General features: G+C 43.3%; 1 protein-coding gene across 1 annotated transcript in view; it reads left to right on the forward strand.

The window, feature by feature from the left end:
• LOC124043719 (E3 ubiquitin-protein ligase MYCBP2-like) overlaps positions 1 to 16,829 on the forward strand; it is a 320,564-nt gene that overhangs the window by 20,959 nt on the left and 282,776 nt on the right. The window contains 1 exon segment of the mRNA XM_046362606.1: positions 13,205 to 13,358. Within this exon segment, the coding sequence (XP_046218562.1) occupies positions 13,205 to 13,358 (154 nt within the window).

Raw genomic sequence — 16,829 nt, forward strand, 5'->3', positions numbered from 1 at the left:
ATTCAGAAGAACCCTGGGTCATTGACATTCTGTGAGTAAAGATGGTTACATGTCGTGATAAATATGGCCTATTACTATAAGAATGCGGCCATTGGTCTCGCTTATAGTTGAAATATGTTGGAATGGGACAGTTGTTTCTGGAAATAATATGGCTACACCTCTAGCCTCAGATGAAAAAGTGGATTGATAAATCTGATACCCAACTCTATATTAATCTGTGTTGCTCAGTATGATTTATGTGCATTTCTTATAGAAACATATCTCAGATGGGAAAAACTTTGCATCTTTTCAAATTCTTTCTCAAACCTCATACCCTTTTGTGAATGTAATGTTGCCAGTACCAATAATAAATAATTATTTGGTCCTCAAATACATTAAAATTGTAGCAGTAGGGCTGAAGCAACACAGAGCAAAGGACAAATGAAAAACAACATTCTCCACCTCCCTGTCCCTTTCCCCAAATGATCTGGAATGTAAGTTCCCCCATACACACTGGAACTGCTGGACACATTTTTACATTACATTACATTTAAGTCATTTAGCAGACGCTCTTATCCAGAGCGACTTACAAATTGGTGCATTCACCTTATGACATCCAGTGGAACAGCCACTTTACAATAGTGCATCTAAATCTTTTAAGGGGGGGGGGTGAGAAGGATTACTTTATCCTATCCTAGGTATTCCTTAAAGAGGTGGGGTTTCAGGTGTCTCCAGAAGGTGGTGATTGACTCCGCTGTCCTGGCGTCGTGAGGGAGTTTGTTCCACCATTGGGGGGCCAGAGCAGCAAACAGTTTTGACTGGGCTGAGCGGGAACTGTACTTCCTCAGTGGTAGGGAGGCGAGCAGGCCAGAGGTGGATGAACTCAGTGCCCTTGTTTTGGTGTAGGGCCTGATCAGAGCCTGGAGGTACTGAGGTGCCGTTCCCCTCACAGCTCCGTAGGCAAGCACCATGGTCTTGTAGCGGATGCGAGCTTCAACTGGAAGCCAGTGGAGAGAGCGGAGGAGCGGGGTGACGTGAGAGAACTTGGGAAGGTTGAACACCAGACGGGCTGCGGCGTTCTGGATGAGTTGTAGGGGTTTAATGGCACAGGCAGGGAGCCCAGCCAACAGCGAGTTGCAGTAATCCAGACGGGAGATGACAAGTGCCTGGATTAGGACCTGCGCCGCTTCCGGTGTGAGGCAAGGTCGTACTCTGCGGATGTTGTAGAGCAGGGGTGTCAAAGTCAAATGGACGGAGGGTTAATTAAAAAATTTAGCTACAAGCCGAGGGCCGGACTGTTCGAATGTTCATTGAAAATTTTTTAAATGACGCATATAGTCTAGTGAACCTAATTGAACCTACTGAAAACCTAACAAATATATTCCAATATGATCAGATAAATAAAGCAATATTTTCTTATGGCTCTGTCAGTAATCTTTAATTTTCAACAGACACAAAAGACAAATTTCCTTTATATAAAAATCCCCATAACATGAACATTAAATGAAAGAAACCGGTATTCAAGGCACCATCAGTAGCCTATATTTTCTATTTTAGCAAAAGTGGGCTAAATTTACTTCAAAGAAAAAAACAATAATAGCAATTTTCTATCATCCACTCAACTGAAATATTTTTAAAATATAATTGGATTGAAATACAATAAAATAAAGTGCAAAAATCTATTAATCAAAAACAACACTTTGTTTAATGAGAAGTAACATGCAGTGAAAACAAATATTAAACTTTAACTTTTAAACTTGAACTGAGTAAAAACTCTAAATATGTGATTGCACAGTAATGTTCACTTGTTTGAGGTTGAGGGTGATACTTGGTGGTGTCCCATCTTTTCCACAAGTTCATCAATGTTCGGGGTAAGGCTCTGAGCTGAGGAAATCCTCAGAATTGAGTGGAGGTGTTCAGCAGTAAGTCGACTTCTGTGTGATGTTTTGTTCAAGTTCATCAAAGAAAACAGTTGTTCACACAGGTATGTGCTGCCAAACATAGACAACGTTTGAGCAGCCTGGATGCGCAGCTGGGGCATTGTGTCGGGGAGGAAACGGGCGAACTCCGCAGCACCCACTGCCGCATATTTTGCCCTCAGTGCATCATTGCATTGGAGGTCAATCAACTCCATTTGGAGGTTTGGTGGTGAGCTTTCCACGTCAACAGCAAATGGGTTACCGAGCAGTTCCAACCTGCTTTTTTGTGCTTCAAAGTCAGCAAATCGGCGTCGAAAGTCAGCGGCAAGCATACCTATTTTATCAGCCAACTGTGCGCTCGGGAACGCACTGGTAGAGAGCTTCTCTTTCATGGTCTGGCAGCTGGGAAAGTGGCTCAAATTTTCTTTCCGCATCTGCGTCTCCCACAGAGTCAGTTTGGTTTTAAATGCCTTCACTGTACTGTACATATCAGAGATGACACGATCCCGACCCTGCAGCTGCAAGTTCATTGCATTCAGATGACTCGTAATGTCACACAGAAAAGCCATTTCACACAGAAACATTTAGTCTCGGAGTTGTGTTGTGTCTTTCCCTTTGCTGTCCAAGAACAGACAAATCTCCTCACGAAGCTCGAAACATCTTTGAAGCACCTTTCCCTGGCTTAGCCATCGCACCTCTGTGTGATAAGGCAAATCACCATGCTCCGTTTCTAACTCCGTCAGAAATGCCTTGAACTGGCGGTGATTCAAACCTTTGGCTCTGATAAAGTTAACTGTGCGCGTGATGATGCTCATTACATGCTCCATTTTCAAGGCTTTACCGCACAACGCTTCCTGGTGTATGATACAATGATAAGCTGTCAGCTCACCTGTCGCGTTTTCCTCTTGCATCTTTTCCCGTATCTTCGTCACCAGTCCGCTCCTGTGTCCACACATCGCAGGTGCTCCGTCGGTTGTCAAACCCACGAGTTTTTCCCAAGGCAGCTCCATCTCATTTACACATCTTGACACCTCTTCATACAAATCATGCCCCGTAGTTGTGCCATGCATAGGACGTAAAGCCAAAAACTCCTCTGTCACGCTTAGGCTGGAGTCCACTCCGCGGATGAAAATTGACAACTGGGCAATGTCAGAAATGTCGGTGCTCTCATCCACAGCCAAGGAATATGCAATGAAATCTTTTCCCTTTTTCACAAGCTGCTCTTTTAGATTGATGGACAACTGGTCTACTCTCTCGGCAATGGTGTTTCTGCTCAGACTCACATTTAAAAAGAGTTGCCTTTTTTCTGGGCAAACTTCGTCACAAACTTTAATCATGCAGTTTTTGATGAAATCCCCCTCCGTAAATGGCCGGGCTGATTTAGCGATCTCTTCTGCCAAAATAAAACTGGCCTTGACAGCAGCCTGGCCTTGTGATTTGGCTTTTTTGAACAGAGCCTGTCGAGATTTGAGGCCTCGTTTTAATTCCTCTGCCTTTTGTAGCCTTTGTTCCATGTCCATATTCTTGTTGTTGTCCGCGTGTTTCGTTTCATAACGTCGTCTCAGATTATACTCTTTCAGTACCGCCACACTTTCTCCACACAGAAGACACACAGGTTTTCCAGCTACCTCCGTGAACAAATACTCCGACTCCCACCTTGTTTGAAACCCCCGGTTCTCAGTGTCCACCTTCCGTTTTGCCATTTTTGATGGGTATCTGAAAGTTAATTTTACTGTGATGCTGACAACTGCTGTGCCAATAAATATTGAAATGAAGCAGCCTACTGCTCGGTGCGTCACCGTTGCATTGTGGGAAATGTAGTATTGGTGCGTGTAAAAGATCTGCGGGCTTGCCGGCTTGCTGCGGTCTGCGGGCCGGTTCTAATAATAAATCAAGATCATCCCAGGGGCCGTAAAAAACCTTCTCGCGGGCCGGATGTGGCCCGCGGGCCTTGACTCTGACATGTGTTGTAGAGCATGAACCTACAGGAACGGGCCACCGCCTTGATGTTAGTTGAGAACGACAGGGTGTTGTCCAGGATCACTCCAAGGTTCTTAGCGCTCTGGGAGGAGGACACAATGGAGTTGTCAACCGTGATGGCGAGATCATGGAACGGGCAGTCCTTCCCCGGGAGGAAGAGCAGCTCCGTCTTGCCGAGGTTCAGCTTGAGGTGGTGATCCGTCATCCACACTGATATGTCTGCCAGACATGCAGAGATGCGATTCGCCACCTGGTCATCAGAAGGGGGAAAGGAGAAGATTAATTGTGTGTCGTCTGCATAGCAATGATAGGAGAGACCATGTGAGGTTATGACAGAGCCAAGTGACTTGGTGTATAGCGAGAATAGGAGAGGGCCTAGAACAGTGCCCTGGGGGACACCAGTGGTGAGAGCGCGTGGTGAGGAGACAGATTCTCGCCACGCCACCTGGTAGGAGCGACCTGTCAGGTAGGACGCAATCCAAGCGTGGGCCGCGCCGGAGATGCCCAACTCGGAGAGGGTGGAGAGGAGGATCTGATGGTTCACAGTATCGAAGGCAGCCGATAGTTCTAGAAGGATGAGAGCAGAGGAGAGAGAGTTAGCTTTAGCAGTGCGGAGCGCCTCCGTGATACAGAGAAGAGCAGTCTCAGTTGAATGACTAGTCTTGAAACCTGACTGATTTGGATCAAGAAGGTCATTCTGAGAGAGATAGCGGGAGAGCTGGCCAAGGACAGCGCGTTCAAGAGTTTTGGAGAGAAAAGAAAGAAGCGATACTGGTCTGTAGTTGTTGACATCAGAGGGATCGAGTGTAGGTTTTTTCAGAAGGGGTGCAACTCTCGCTCTCTTGAAGACGGAAGGGACATAGCCAGCGGTCAGGGATGAGTTGATGGGTGAGGTAAGGGAGAAGGTCTCCGGAAATGGTCTGGAGAAGAGAGGAGGGGATAGGGTCAAGTGGGCAGGTTGTTGGGCGGCCGGCCGTCACAAGACGCGAGATTTCATCTGGAGAGAGAGGGGAGAAAGAGGTCAGAGCACAGGGTAGGGCAGTGTGAGCAGAACCAGCGGTGTCGTTTGACTTAGCAAACGAGGATCGGATGTCGTCGACCTTCTTTTCAAAATGGTTGACGAAGTCATCTGCAGAGAGGGAGGAGGGGGGATTCAGGAGGTGGCAAAGAGCTTCCTAGGGTTAGAGGCAGATGCTTGGAATTTAGAGTGGTAGAAAGTGGCTTTAGCAGCAGAGACAGAAGAGGAAAATGTAGAGAGGAGGGAGTGAAAGGATGCCAGGTCCGCAGGGAGGCGAGTTTTCCTCCATTTCCGCTCGGCTGCCCGGAGCCCTGTTCTGTGAGCTCGCAATGAGTCGTCGAGCCACGGAGCGGGAGGGGAGGACCGAGCCGGCCTGGAGGATAGGGGACATAGAGAGTCAAAGGATGCAGAAAGGGAGGAGAGGAGGGTTGAGGAGGCAGAATCAGGAGATATGTTGGAGAAGGTTTGAGCAGAGGGAAGAGATGATAGGATGGAAGAGGAGAGAGTAGCGGGGGAGAGAGAGCGAAGGTTGGGACGGCGCGATACCATCCGAGTAGGGGCAGTGTGGGAAGTGTTGGATGAGAGCGAGAGGGAAAAGGATACAAGGTAGTGGTCGGAGACTTGGAGGGGAGTTGCAATGAGGTTAGTGGAAGAACAGCATCTAGTAAAGATGAGGTCGAGCGTATTGCCTGCCTTGTGAGTAGGGGGGGAAGGTGAGAGGGTGAGGTCAAAAGAGGAGAGGAGTGGAAAGGAGGCAGAGAGGAATGAGTCAAAGGTAGACGTGGGGAGGTTAAAGTCGCCCAGAACTGTGAGAGGTGAGCCGTCCTCAGGAAAGGAGCTTATCAAGGCATCAAGCTCATTGATGAACTCTCCGAGGGAACCTGGAGGGCGATAAATGATAAGGATGTTAAGCTTGAAAGGGCTGGTAACTGTGACAGCATGAAATTCAAAGGAGGCGATAGACAGATGGGTAAGGGAGAAAGAGAGAATGACCACTTGGGAGAGATAAGGATCCCGATGCCACCACCCCGCTGACCAGAAGCTCTCGGGGTGTGCGAGAACACGTGGGCGGACGAAGAGAGAGCAGTAGGAGTAGCAGTGTTATCTGTGGTGATCCATGTTTCTGTCAGTGCCAAGAAGTCGAGGGACTGGAGGGAGGCATAGGCTGAGATGAACTCTGCCTTGTTGGCCGCAGATCGGCAGTTCCAGAGGCTACCGGAGACCTGGAACTCCACGTGGGTCGTGCGTGCTGGGACCACCAGATTAGGGTGGCAGCGGCCACGCGGTGTGGAGCGTTTGTATGGTCTGTGCAGAGAGGAGAGAACAGGGATAGACAGACACATAGTTGACAGGCTACAGAAGAGGCTACGCTAATGCAAGGAGATTGGAATGACAAGTGGACTACACGTCTCGAATGTTCAGAAAGTTAAGCTTACGTAGCAAGAATCTTATTGACTAAAATGATTAAAATGATACAGTACTGCTGAAGTAGGCTAGCTGGCAGTGGCTGCGTTGTTGACTTTGTAGGCTAGCTGGCAGTGGCTGCGTTGTTGACATTACACTAATCAAGTCGTTCCGCTGAGTGTAATAGTTTCTACAGTGCTGCTATTCGGGGGCTAGCTGGCTAGCTAGCAGTGTTGATTACGTTACGTTGCGTTAAAAGAACGACAATAGCTGGCTAGCTAACCTAGAAAATCGCTCTAGACTACACAATTATCTTTGATACACAGACGGCTATGTAGCTAGCTATGTAGCTAGCTACGATCAAACAAATCAAACCGTTGTGCTGTAAAGAAATGAAATGAAAAATGTGATACTACCTGTGGAGCGAAGCGGAATGCGACCGGGTTGTTGAGTGCAGAAGTTCTATTCAGTAGACGTTGGCTAGCTGTTGGCTAGCTAGCAGAGTCTCCTACGTTAAGGACGACAAATAGCTGGCTAGCTAACCTCGGTAAATTAAGATAATCACTCTAAGACTACACGCTCTAAACTACACAATTATCTTGGATACGAAGACAGCAAAGACAACTATGTAGCTAGCTAACACTACACTAATCAAGTCATTCAGTTGAATGTAATAGTTTCTACAGTGCTGCTATTCGGTAGACGGTGGACGTTTGCTAGCTGGCTAGCTGCTGGACAGATAGCAGTGTAGACTACGTTAGGACGACGAAATACGAAGTTGCAATAGAAGTGCTGACTGTTTCACTTTGTTGTCCTCTTTCTTTTCCTTTTTCTTCTGTCCTTCTTTTGTCCTTATTTTGTCTTCCTTTCTTCTGTTAACTAGATATTTGTTGTTGTTATTCTTTGTAAGCTAGCTAGCTTCTTCCAGGAGAGTCCCTAGCAACTGCTTAGCAACAAGTAAACAATTCTGCTAGCAATTCAGCTAGCTAAGATAACTGTACAATTTTATGAAAAATAGTTAATTTTTCAAAAGCCTGTCTTTTTTGGTTTGTTCCTGGTTTTGTCTTCTATTGAGTCTTGCAGTTTTCTCTTGATTTTTTTCGATGTACTTCACTCTAAAAAAAAACATTTAAATCTCAATATATACAGGAACTCATTTTTCAGCAGCTGCTCAATTTAGAACTCCGGTTCTAAATTGAAGGGGCAGCATGAGCTCGGCGGGGTATTTGCCTCCGGATTAAAGTGACGAGAGCAACAATGAAAACGATCCAACATCGGATGACGCAATTCTGAGGCTATTCATCTCTGACACCGAAGGAGATGACTTCAGTGGTTTCAGTGCACAGGAGGAGGAAGATGGTGACCAAGTTCATTTGTTTCAATGTACTGGTAGGCACCTGCGGCTTATAGACATGTGTGGCGTATTTATGTACAAAATACATAAAAAAAATAATAATAATTCAGTGGGTGCGGTTTATATTCAGGTGCGCTTAATAGTCCAGCATTTACGGTAATTTGCAGTTGGACACTGCTGCCATAAAGGGATTGAACTGATTGAATACCACAGGATATCTGAACGTCATTGCCAAACGTTGCTCGAGTTTTATCATGTGTGCCATGAAAACACACCCCTCACCACCACCAGCCTCCAGTCTTGAGACACGAATGATGGATGCATGTACTCAGTCGCGTAGCTTAATGATGACATGCCCAGGTGCCCCAAAAAATTGCGGGCTCCTATCACCACCTGTATTTCTCTTAAAATTAAACATTTTGTTCGTAAGGCTGTGTTAAAAGTACAAAGCATTGTAACAGCAGAGCATAACCTAATCTAAGGGCACATTTGAAGCTGTTACCAGAGAAGCTGCAATATAGCCAATACATTCAGCACCATGGACGACGGTCAGAAATTAACCTGAATAAGTAGATCAGCCCCACGGAAAGCACAAAGCGGTCAAAATGCACCCTATTTTAACTGCAAATAATAGGCAATAGCCTATATTATAAAACTTTGCTCTATCTATCTATCTATCTATCTATCTATCTATCTATCTATCTATCTATCTATCTATCTATCTATCTATCTATCTATCTATCTATCTATCTATCTATCTATCTATCTATCTATCTATCTATCTATCTATCTATCTATCTATCTATCTATCTATCTATCTATCTATCTATCTATCTATCTATCTATCTATCTATCTATCTATCTATCTATCTATCTATCTATCTATCTATCTATCTATCTATCTATCTATCTATCTATCTATCTATCTATCTATCTATCTATCTATCTATCTATCTATCTATCTATCTATCTATCTATCTATCTATCTATCTATCTATCTATCTATCTATCTATCTATCTATCTATCTATCTATCTATCTATCTATCTATCTATCTATCTATCTATCTATCTATCTATCTATCTATCTATCTATCTATCTATCTATCTATCTATCTATCTATCTATCTATCTATCTATCTATCTATCTATCTATCTATCTATCTATCTATCTATCTATCTATCTATCTATCTATCTATCTATCTATCTATCTATCTATCTATCTATCTATCTATCTATCTATCTATCTATCTATCTATCTATCTATCTATCTATCTATCTATCTATCTATCTATCTATCTATCTATCTATCTATCTATCTATCTATCTATCTATCTATCTATCTATCTATCTATCTATCTATCTATCTATCTATCTATCTATCTATCTATCTATCTATCTATCTATCTATCTATCTATCTATCTATCTATCTATCTATCTATCGCTGTAGTTATGCACGACGGCAAAACTGACATACCGGTATTTCAAATGATCTGCCTCCCACAGAGACCTATAGCAAAAACACCAGAAAATAAATAAAGTGGAGCATTCAAACAGATTGCTTAAATGACAGCATGCCTTTTAACAGTATATGATGCGTATGTGCTTACCATTATTCTTATAACCTAGTTAAATGTAAAGGCTATGATGACAATGAAATGGCTCAGCGGCCCTGCACCAGAACATGATTTCTGAAGAGAGATCTGGCATAGTAGTAGTTTGACAAGCAATGTAAATTATTTTCAAAAAAGCTTGATTTATATAGACTGTCTGGGTAGCATGCCCTGTAAAAATATTTCTTACTCATGTGATTGGCATTCGACGGGCCTGGAACTCTGTAAGGTCGCCGGGTGCCAAACCCCATTTGTGTCAAGGTACGACGAATTGGGAATCATTTTATGGGTCTTTTGGCTCCAATGTTATACTGGACCGTCATTTGACTAACTGTAAGCCCTTCTGGTTGCCCCTGCACTATTTGTCAGCCACCTTTTTTCCTATTTCATCAATTACCTGTTTTCGACCAAAGGCCTGTTGTTGGCTGGATGTCCTTTGGGTGGTTGACCATTCTTGATACATACTGTAAACTTGTAAGCATGAAAAACCTAGTAGTGTTGCAGTTCTTGACACACTAAAACTGGTGTGCCTGGCACCTACTACCATACCGCGTTCAAAGGCACCTAAATGTTTTCTTGCCCATTTGTGCTCTGAATGGCACACATACACAATCCATGTCTCAATTGTTTTGAGGCTTAAAAATATTTCTTTAACCTGTCTCCTCCCCTTCATCTACACTGATTTGAAGTGGATTTAACAGGAGACATCAATAAGGGATCACAGCTTTCAACTGGATTCACGTGGTCAGTGTATCATAGAAAGAGCAGGTGTTCCAAGTGTTTTGTACACTCAGTGTATATTCTCAAGCAGTCTAAGTTAGGTCAATCTGCACATTTGGAAGTTGTGTTAATAGCTTTGGTGGTTTAAGTGCTAGAGCGAGGGGAAATAAAATAATGCTATGTGAATTTATCCACATTTATGTAGTTATAGTTGATAAGCGTTTAAGAATTTGAAGTTAGGATAGCGTGAACATGAAGTTGGTTTAGTGTCTAGCTTGAACGGTTTGAGTTAAAAATTCTGAATGCAAGCAATCTAAGTTGGGTCAGTCTATACATCTCAATGTTAGTTTGGCGTTGATAACGTAAGTGGTGGTGGTGGAGTTACATGCCCACATTTCCATATTCTTCCAATGTAAGTCTATGGCACTTTTATTGCCATTGAAATGCATTGGGAACTTGTTAAAATAGTGTTTTTGTACAAAAAAGTTTGGGCAGCACATTTGGAAGTTGGTTTTGTGTTAATAGCTTCAGTTGTTAAAGAGCTAGAGTGAGCGGAATATGTGAAATAATAATGAGGATGTAAGCCATCCAAAGTTGTGCATTGCTTTTCATGCACACCTAACTGCAATTGCATTTATTTATATGGTCTATTTGCCCAAATCTAAGGATTTGGCTGTCTAACACACTGACATCCACAGCTCTCTGGATGAGGTTCTGTCTTCAAGTCTCCAGTGGGTGAGGAAGTCCCTTTCATTTATGTGATCTATTACAGGTAATTGACAAGTGCAGTCAGTTGGCAGGAGGGGTGGAGTGCATGACACTTCATCCTGGAGTTAGCCTCACGAGTCCAGCAGGCAGAGCTCAATAACTACAGGTAGATGTGAGATGCAGGAGGATGGAACTCTTCTTTTACCACTCCATGTAGAATAAACCATCCTTCATGACCAAAAGTATCATGGACATCATACCAAAGTCATGGGCATTGATATGGAGTTGGTCCCCCATTTGCTCCTATATCAGCCACCAGTCTTCTGGGAAGGCTTTCCACTAGATGTTGGAACATTGCTGCGGGGACTTGCTTCCATTCAGCCACGAGTATTAGTGAGGTTGGGCTGTGATGTTGGCTGATTAGGCCTGGCTCGCAGTCTGCATTCCAATTCATCCCAAAGGTGTACGATGGGGTTGAGGTCAGGGCTTTGTGCAGGCCAGTCAAGTTCTTCCACACTGATCTCGACAAACCATTTCTGTATGGATCTCGCGTTGTGCACTTGGGCATTGTCATGCTGAAACAGGAAAGGTCCTTGTCCAAACTCTTGCCCCAAAGCACAGAATCGTCTAGAATGTCATTGTATGCTGTACCATTAAGATTTCCCTTCACTGGAACTAAGGGGCCTAGACTGAACCATGAGACCATTTATTACTCCAACAAACTTTACAGTTGGCGCTATGCATCGGGGCAGGTAGCGTTCTCCTGGCATTCGCCAATCCCAGATACATCCGTCAGACTGCCAGATGATAAATCGTGATTCATTACTCCAGAGAACTCGTTTCCACTGCTCCAGAGTCCAATGGAGGTGAGCTTTACACCACTCCATCTGACGCTTGGCATTGTGATCTTAGGCTTGTGTGCTGCTGCTTGGCAATGGAAACCCATTTCATGATAATCCTTGTGCTGACGTTGCTTCCAGAGGCAATTTGGAACTCGGTAGTGAGTGTTGCAACCTAGGACAGATGATTTTTACATGCTTTAGCTTTTGGAATTCCCATTCTGTGAGCTTGTGTGGCATACCACTTTGCGGCTGAGTCGTTGTTGCTCATAGACGTTTCCATTTCACAATAGAAGCACTTACAGTTGACAGGGGCAGCTCTAGCAGGGCAGAAATTTGACAAACTGACACAGCTTAATTATATTGATTGCATAATAGGCTACTCTCTATTTGACACAACTGAATTATGATCAGATAATCAATAGAAAGTTAGCCTACAACAAAACGGTAGCCTGGTATACTATAAAGCTGAGGGATGGTAACCACTCTGAAGGACTGACAATCCATGAGATCAACATTATAGTGATCTGCATGGTAATACCATGGTTCTATATAGATTCACTTTTGTTATAACTGCTGCGCATGTAAGTTCCTTTCCTTAAATGCAACTTATTTTGCACTTCAATCAAGAATATTTTTGAATTCCCTGCGTCACCTTTTCATCTGATTGGGGTGGGTGGAGTTCCCTGAGGGGAACTACTTGCCATAGCAGGTTTTAACCTTGGACACAATAAAATATTCTCTCCATTTATCCAATAAAATATATTATAATACTCTTCTACCTCATTCTGTAGCGGAACGGGCCAATTAATGAACCAATAAGGACGAACAAAAACAAGCTCCTCACGCTGATGAGGACACGGTAACCTTTTCTTTACTTAGGGTACCAAATGGTACCCTATTCCATATGATGTGCACTACTTTTGAGCAGGGCCCATAAGGATTCCAATCGGGCTCTGGTCAAACGTAGTGCACAATTTAGGGAATGGGATGCTATTTGGGACTGCCTTAATTCTGTTCTAACAGGCAACCCTGAGAGGCAGGCCTTTCTAGGCCAAATCGTTACCTTTAACTTACCCTCTCAGAGAGAAGCTATCGTTATAGGCTGATCAGAATGGATGTTAAACTTGGCTGGAATGCCCACACTGTACAGACTGTTCAGGCTCGGAGCCTAGTAGAGGGAACTGAATGTTCTCTGGGGTCAAGTTCATTAGAGTAAACTGCAACAAAATGTTTTGCAACGGAAGTGAACATTTTTATGTCAGGTAGATGGTCCTCCCTGTCACAATACAGTTTTGTCCGTTAGGGCCTAATAAAGAAGATGTGGGTTGTTGGATGTTTGGAAGGGGACGGGGATAATAGGAGAGCACAGAATTCCATTTGAACCTTTGCGTAATCCTCCGATTAATAAAACTCAAAGACGCCTGTATAGAACCCAATAAATGTGAATGTGTGTGTTTTGAAAACAATTTTCTAGCCTAATTTTGTGGGTTGAGTGTTATTTAGGCTTAACCCCTCTGGGTTTTTAGCTGAGGTGGTACCAGTGACTTATTTTCTCTCTAGATCATTTGCACTGGGCTATGTTGAGTCTTTAAGCCTCTTTGGTGTGTGATATTTTGAGTTCTGTCTGTTGTAGTTATGATAACTGTATTGTGTGTTTCTCTTTCAAGATCATTGGCATCGGTCTGTGTGGGGTGTTTGAGCTCATCAAGGAGACGCGGTTCTCCCACCCTTCCCTGTGTCTGCGCAGCCTACAGGCCCTGCTGCATATGCTGCAGGGACAACAACCAGAGGGCTTCCAGACGGAACCTCCTGATGTACTGGGTGAGTACTAATAATACTATTACTGCTACTACTGCTAATATATTTATTTTATATAAAGCTTTCATTACTAGTATAATCTCAGTCACTTTAAAAACAAAAAAACAAAACCAAATTAACAAAACAAATATAGGTATTTGGGCGATGGGCTTCTACGTCTTCAGATGTTCCGAAAGGTATTATCTTGAAAGGAGGGAGCATAGATGGTAAAGCCAGGCAGGGAAGAAGAGACATCTGGCAGACAGGCCACAGAGCTCCTCAATGTGCAACTTGTCATATTTTGATAATCACAACTTCACCGTAGGTAGGCAGGCTGGATCCTCCACTACTGAAATGTAGCACCCACATGGGTGATGCTTCAATGACTGTAAAAGCGCCAGTAAGACCACCACACCTCAGCAGTGGTCCAGAAAAGCCCCAAATGAAGTGAGACTCTTCATCCCAGCACACCACAGTCCACTTCTCTCTAGGAACTGGGTTAGGGAGCTAAAAAGCTGATGCTGATGGTGTCGCTGAATCATTCAAATCATATTAGTTAGCTAGCCAAGCCAAATATAAACTGACGTGCCATAATCAGTCCTGCAATTCTGTCTTGCCACCAGATATTTCAGTTAATCTATCAACAAGTTATCAAAATAATTATACAAATAAAAAATTATAATAAATTGATAAAAATATAATAATCCATTAACACTTAACCTGTTAATCCTACCCCCTACTTTTTCGAACATTCTGTTAAAAATCGCGCAACATTTCAGCTTCCTGCTACTCATGCCAAGAATATAGTATATGCATATGATCAGTATGTGTGGATAGAAAAACACTCTTGGCGTTTCTAAAACTGGTTAAATCATAGCTGTGACAGAACGAAAAGCGCAGGAAAATCTGATCACTGAAAACCGGAAAATATATCAATGCGCCACTTGCATGTATTGTTGAATGGAAACCAAATTACATGGGGCCGAGATTGCAATTCCTACAGCTTCCACACGATGTCGCCAGTCTTGTCATTTGCCTAGGCTTTGTTTCTTGGTCAAACGAACAAGAGACAGCCCATTTCTTCCGGTCTCCGACAGGATGTTTTGGATGGGAAATATCCGGACATGATTTGAAGACGTGGAGCTATTGAATACACATCGCCCCGTGATCAATTTGATAGATTATTAACGTTTATTAATACCTAAAGTTGCATTACAAAAGTATTTCGAAGTGTTTTGTGAAAGTTTATCGTCAACTTTTTAAATAAAAAAAAATGTCGTTGCGTTATAAAACGCTGTTTTTTCCATGATCACACAGTCTTCATAGATCGATATCTAGGCTATATATGGACCGATTTAATCGAAAAAAAAGACCCAATAGTGATGTTTATGGGACATCTAGGAGTGCCAACAAAGAAGATCGTCAAAGGTAATGAATGTTTTATATTTTCTTTCTGCGTTTTCTGTAGCGCCGACTATGCTAATTATTTTGTTTACATCGTCTGCGGGTCTTTTGGGGTGTTGCATGCTATCAGATAATAGCTTCTCATGCTTTTGCCGAAAAGCATTTAAAAAATCTGACTTGTTGGCTGGATTCACGAGTGTAGCTTTAATTCAGTACCCTGCATGTGTGTTTTAATGAACGTTTGAGTTTTAATGAGTGCTATTAGCATTTAGCGTAGCGCATTTGCATTTCCAGATGTCTAGATGGGACGCATGCGTGCCGGGTCGACTTAAGAGGTTAAAAACCTGTTTGCTAAAAGTGAGTTATGTCTCTTTTATCGTCAAAACAAAAGATGCCCAATCATGCAGTGCCTCAGACGAGGCATGGAAAGTGACCCCCTCTCACAACCTGTCCGTCTCAGCAGATGCTAGCTCAAAGAAGCACCAGCATGGTTCAGAATGGGTATGGCCAAAGGTTGATAAACTCCACGAAGACCAGAAAGTCACAAAGGGACGAGTGACAGTCAGAAGACCATGCTGACCACCAGGCTGCTATCCTGGAAGTCCACAAGGACGTGTATCAAAAGCACAAGTTGGAGGACTCGGTTTTGCCACAGAGGATACATTTGAACCTTACAGGAATGTCCAAAGCGCTCAAATTTCCTGAAGGCAATGGAGGGAAGAGATGCCATTGCCTTTCTTCAGGAGTGGATTCCCAGAATCCTGGATCTTCTCCCTTTCGCGAGAGAGCCCATCGTTCACTACGGAGAAATGCACCCAGGGCGTTTGTTATTAAATCGCTACGGTACCGAGACACTGTCCGCATCCTTGCTGCTGCCCGAGCAAAGGGAGAGCTGAAGTATGGAGATGCGAGAATTTTTCCTGCTTTTTCTCCCATGAGGAGGACGGCTTTCTCCCCACTTGAGGCTTCTGTGGCAGTCTGGCTTGGCATATGACCCGGCGACTTTGTGGATCGAAACCAAGAATGGTGAGCACACTTTGATTCTGTGAAGATGTCTGAAGCATTCATGAAGAAGAAACTCCCTGACTTGTTCACTCCGACGACATGAGGAACTGAATTCCAAACTTGGATACAGTGGATAGTGAACTGTTAGAACATGGCGATATAATGAAATGACTCCGATATGATCGACTGTCTGGCTGGCAACATGGGTAACTTGACAATGACTAGTGAGGTAACTTTGGAACATGGCTAATGTTGGCTGCGCTATTTAGCCAGCTAGCTAAGTTTACATTAGTGTGACTATAGCTACACAGAATAGTCACACTATGTCAGGTAGTTCAATTTTCTTTGTATGCTTTTATTTTTAGCATAGAGATCCAGTCAGATTAGTTTAAATAGTTGTGGCTGTGGACTGGGTTTCAAGCCCAAGTTGTTCATATTACTTCAGGATATTTTACAAATGTTTTCTGTCTTGTTTATCATTAGTGATTTATGCTAACGTTAGTGATACCGAGACAGAAATGAGCTACACACTAGCTGGCACTAATGTTAACATATGTTTCCCATGCCACTAAAGCCCCTTGAATTGAAGCTAGCTGTCTGATTATAATGTTAGCTTTGGGCAACAGGGTCAAGTAGCTTGCAAACGATTTATTTTCAGCAACTGAAGTTCAATTTCAATAGGTGAACAACAAGTGGCAACCTAGCCAATACTTACTCACAAGGATTCCCAAATCATTGCTAAGAATAATGAAAATGACTGCAGTTTCTACTGGTCATTGTTTTCAGTCTGGTTGTATTGGTGCTAGCTAGGTACCAAGCTAAAGCTAGTTACCCCAGAAGTTGCAGTCAAACAAATTATGCTTTATTACCAAGCGGTATTGTAAACACATCATTCGTGACCTGTGTTTTCTTGTTTTCAGACTTTTTTGTACAGCTTTGACAGTGCTACTGTATATTTTTTGACACGCAAAGACACAAACGACGTTCCATAATATGCATGTCGTGAAGCAAATGCCAGTGATGCTATTACTGTGAAACTCTGGTAGGGCAACATCAGAAAAATAGAGCACTTGGTAGTGTGTACTG

Source organism: Oncorhynchus gorbuscha, linkage group LG09, assembly GCF_021184085.1.
Source record: "Oncorhynchus gorbuscha isolate QuinsamMale2020 ecotype Even-year linkage group LG09, OgorEven_v1.0, whole genome shotgun sequence".
Taxonomy (NCBI): Eukaryota; Metazoa; Chordata; class Actinopteri; order Salmoniformes; family Salmonidae; genus Oncorhynchus; species Oncorhynchus gorbuscha.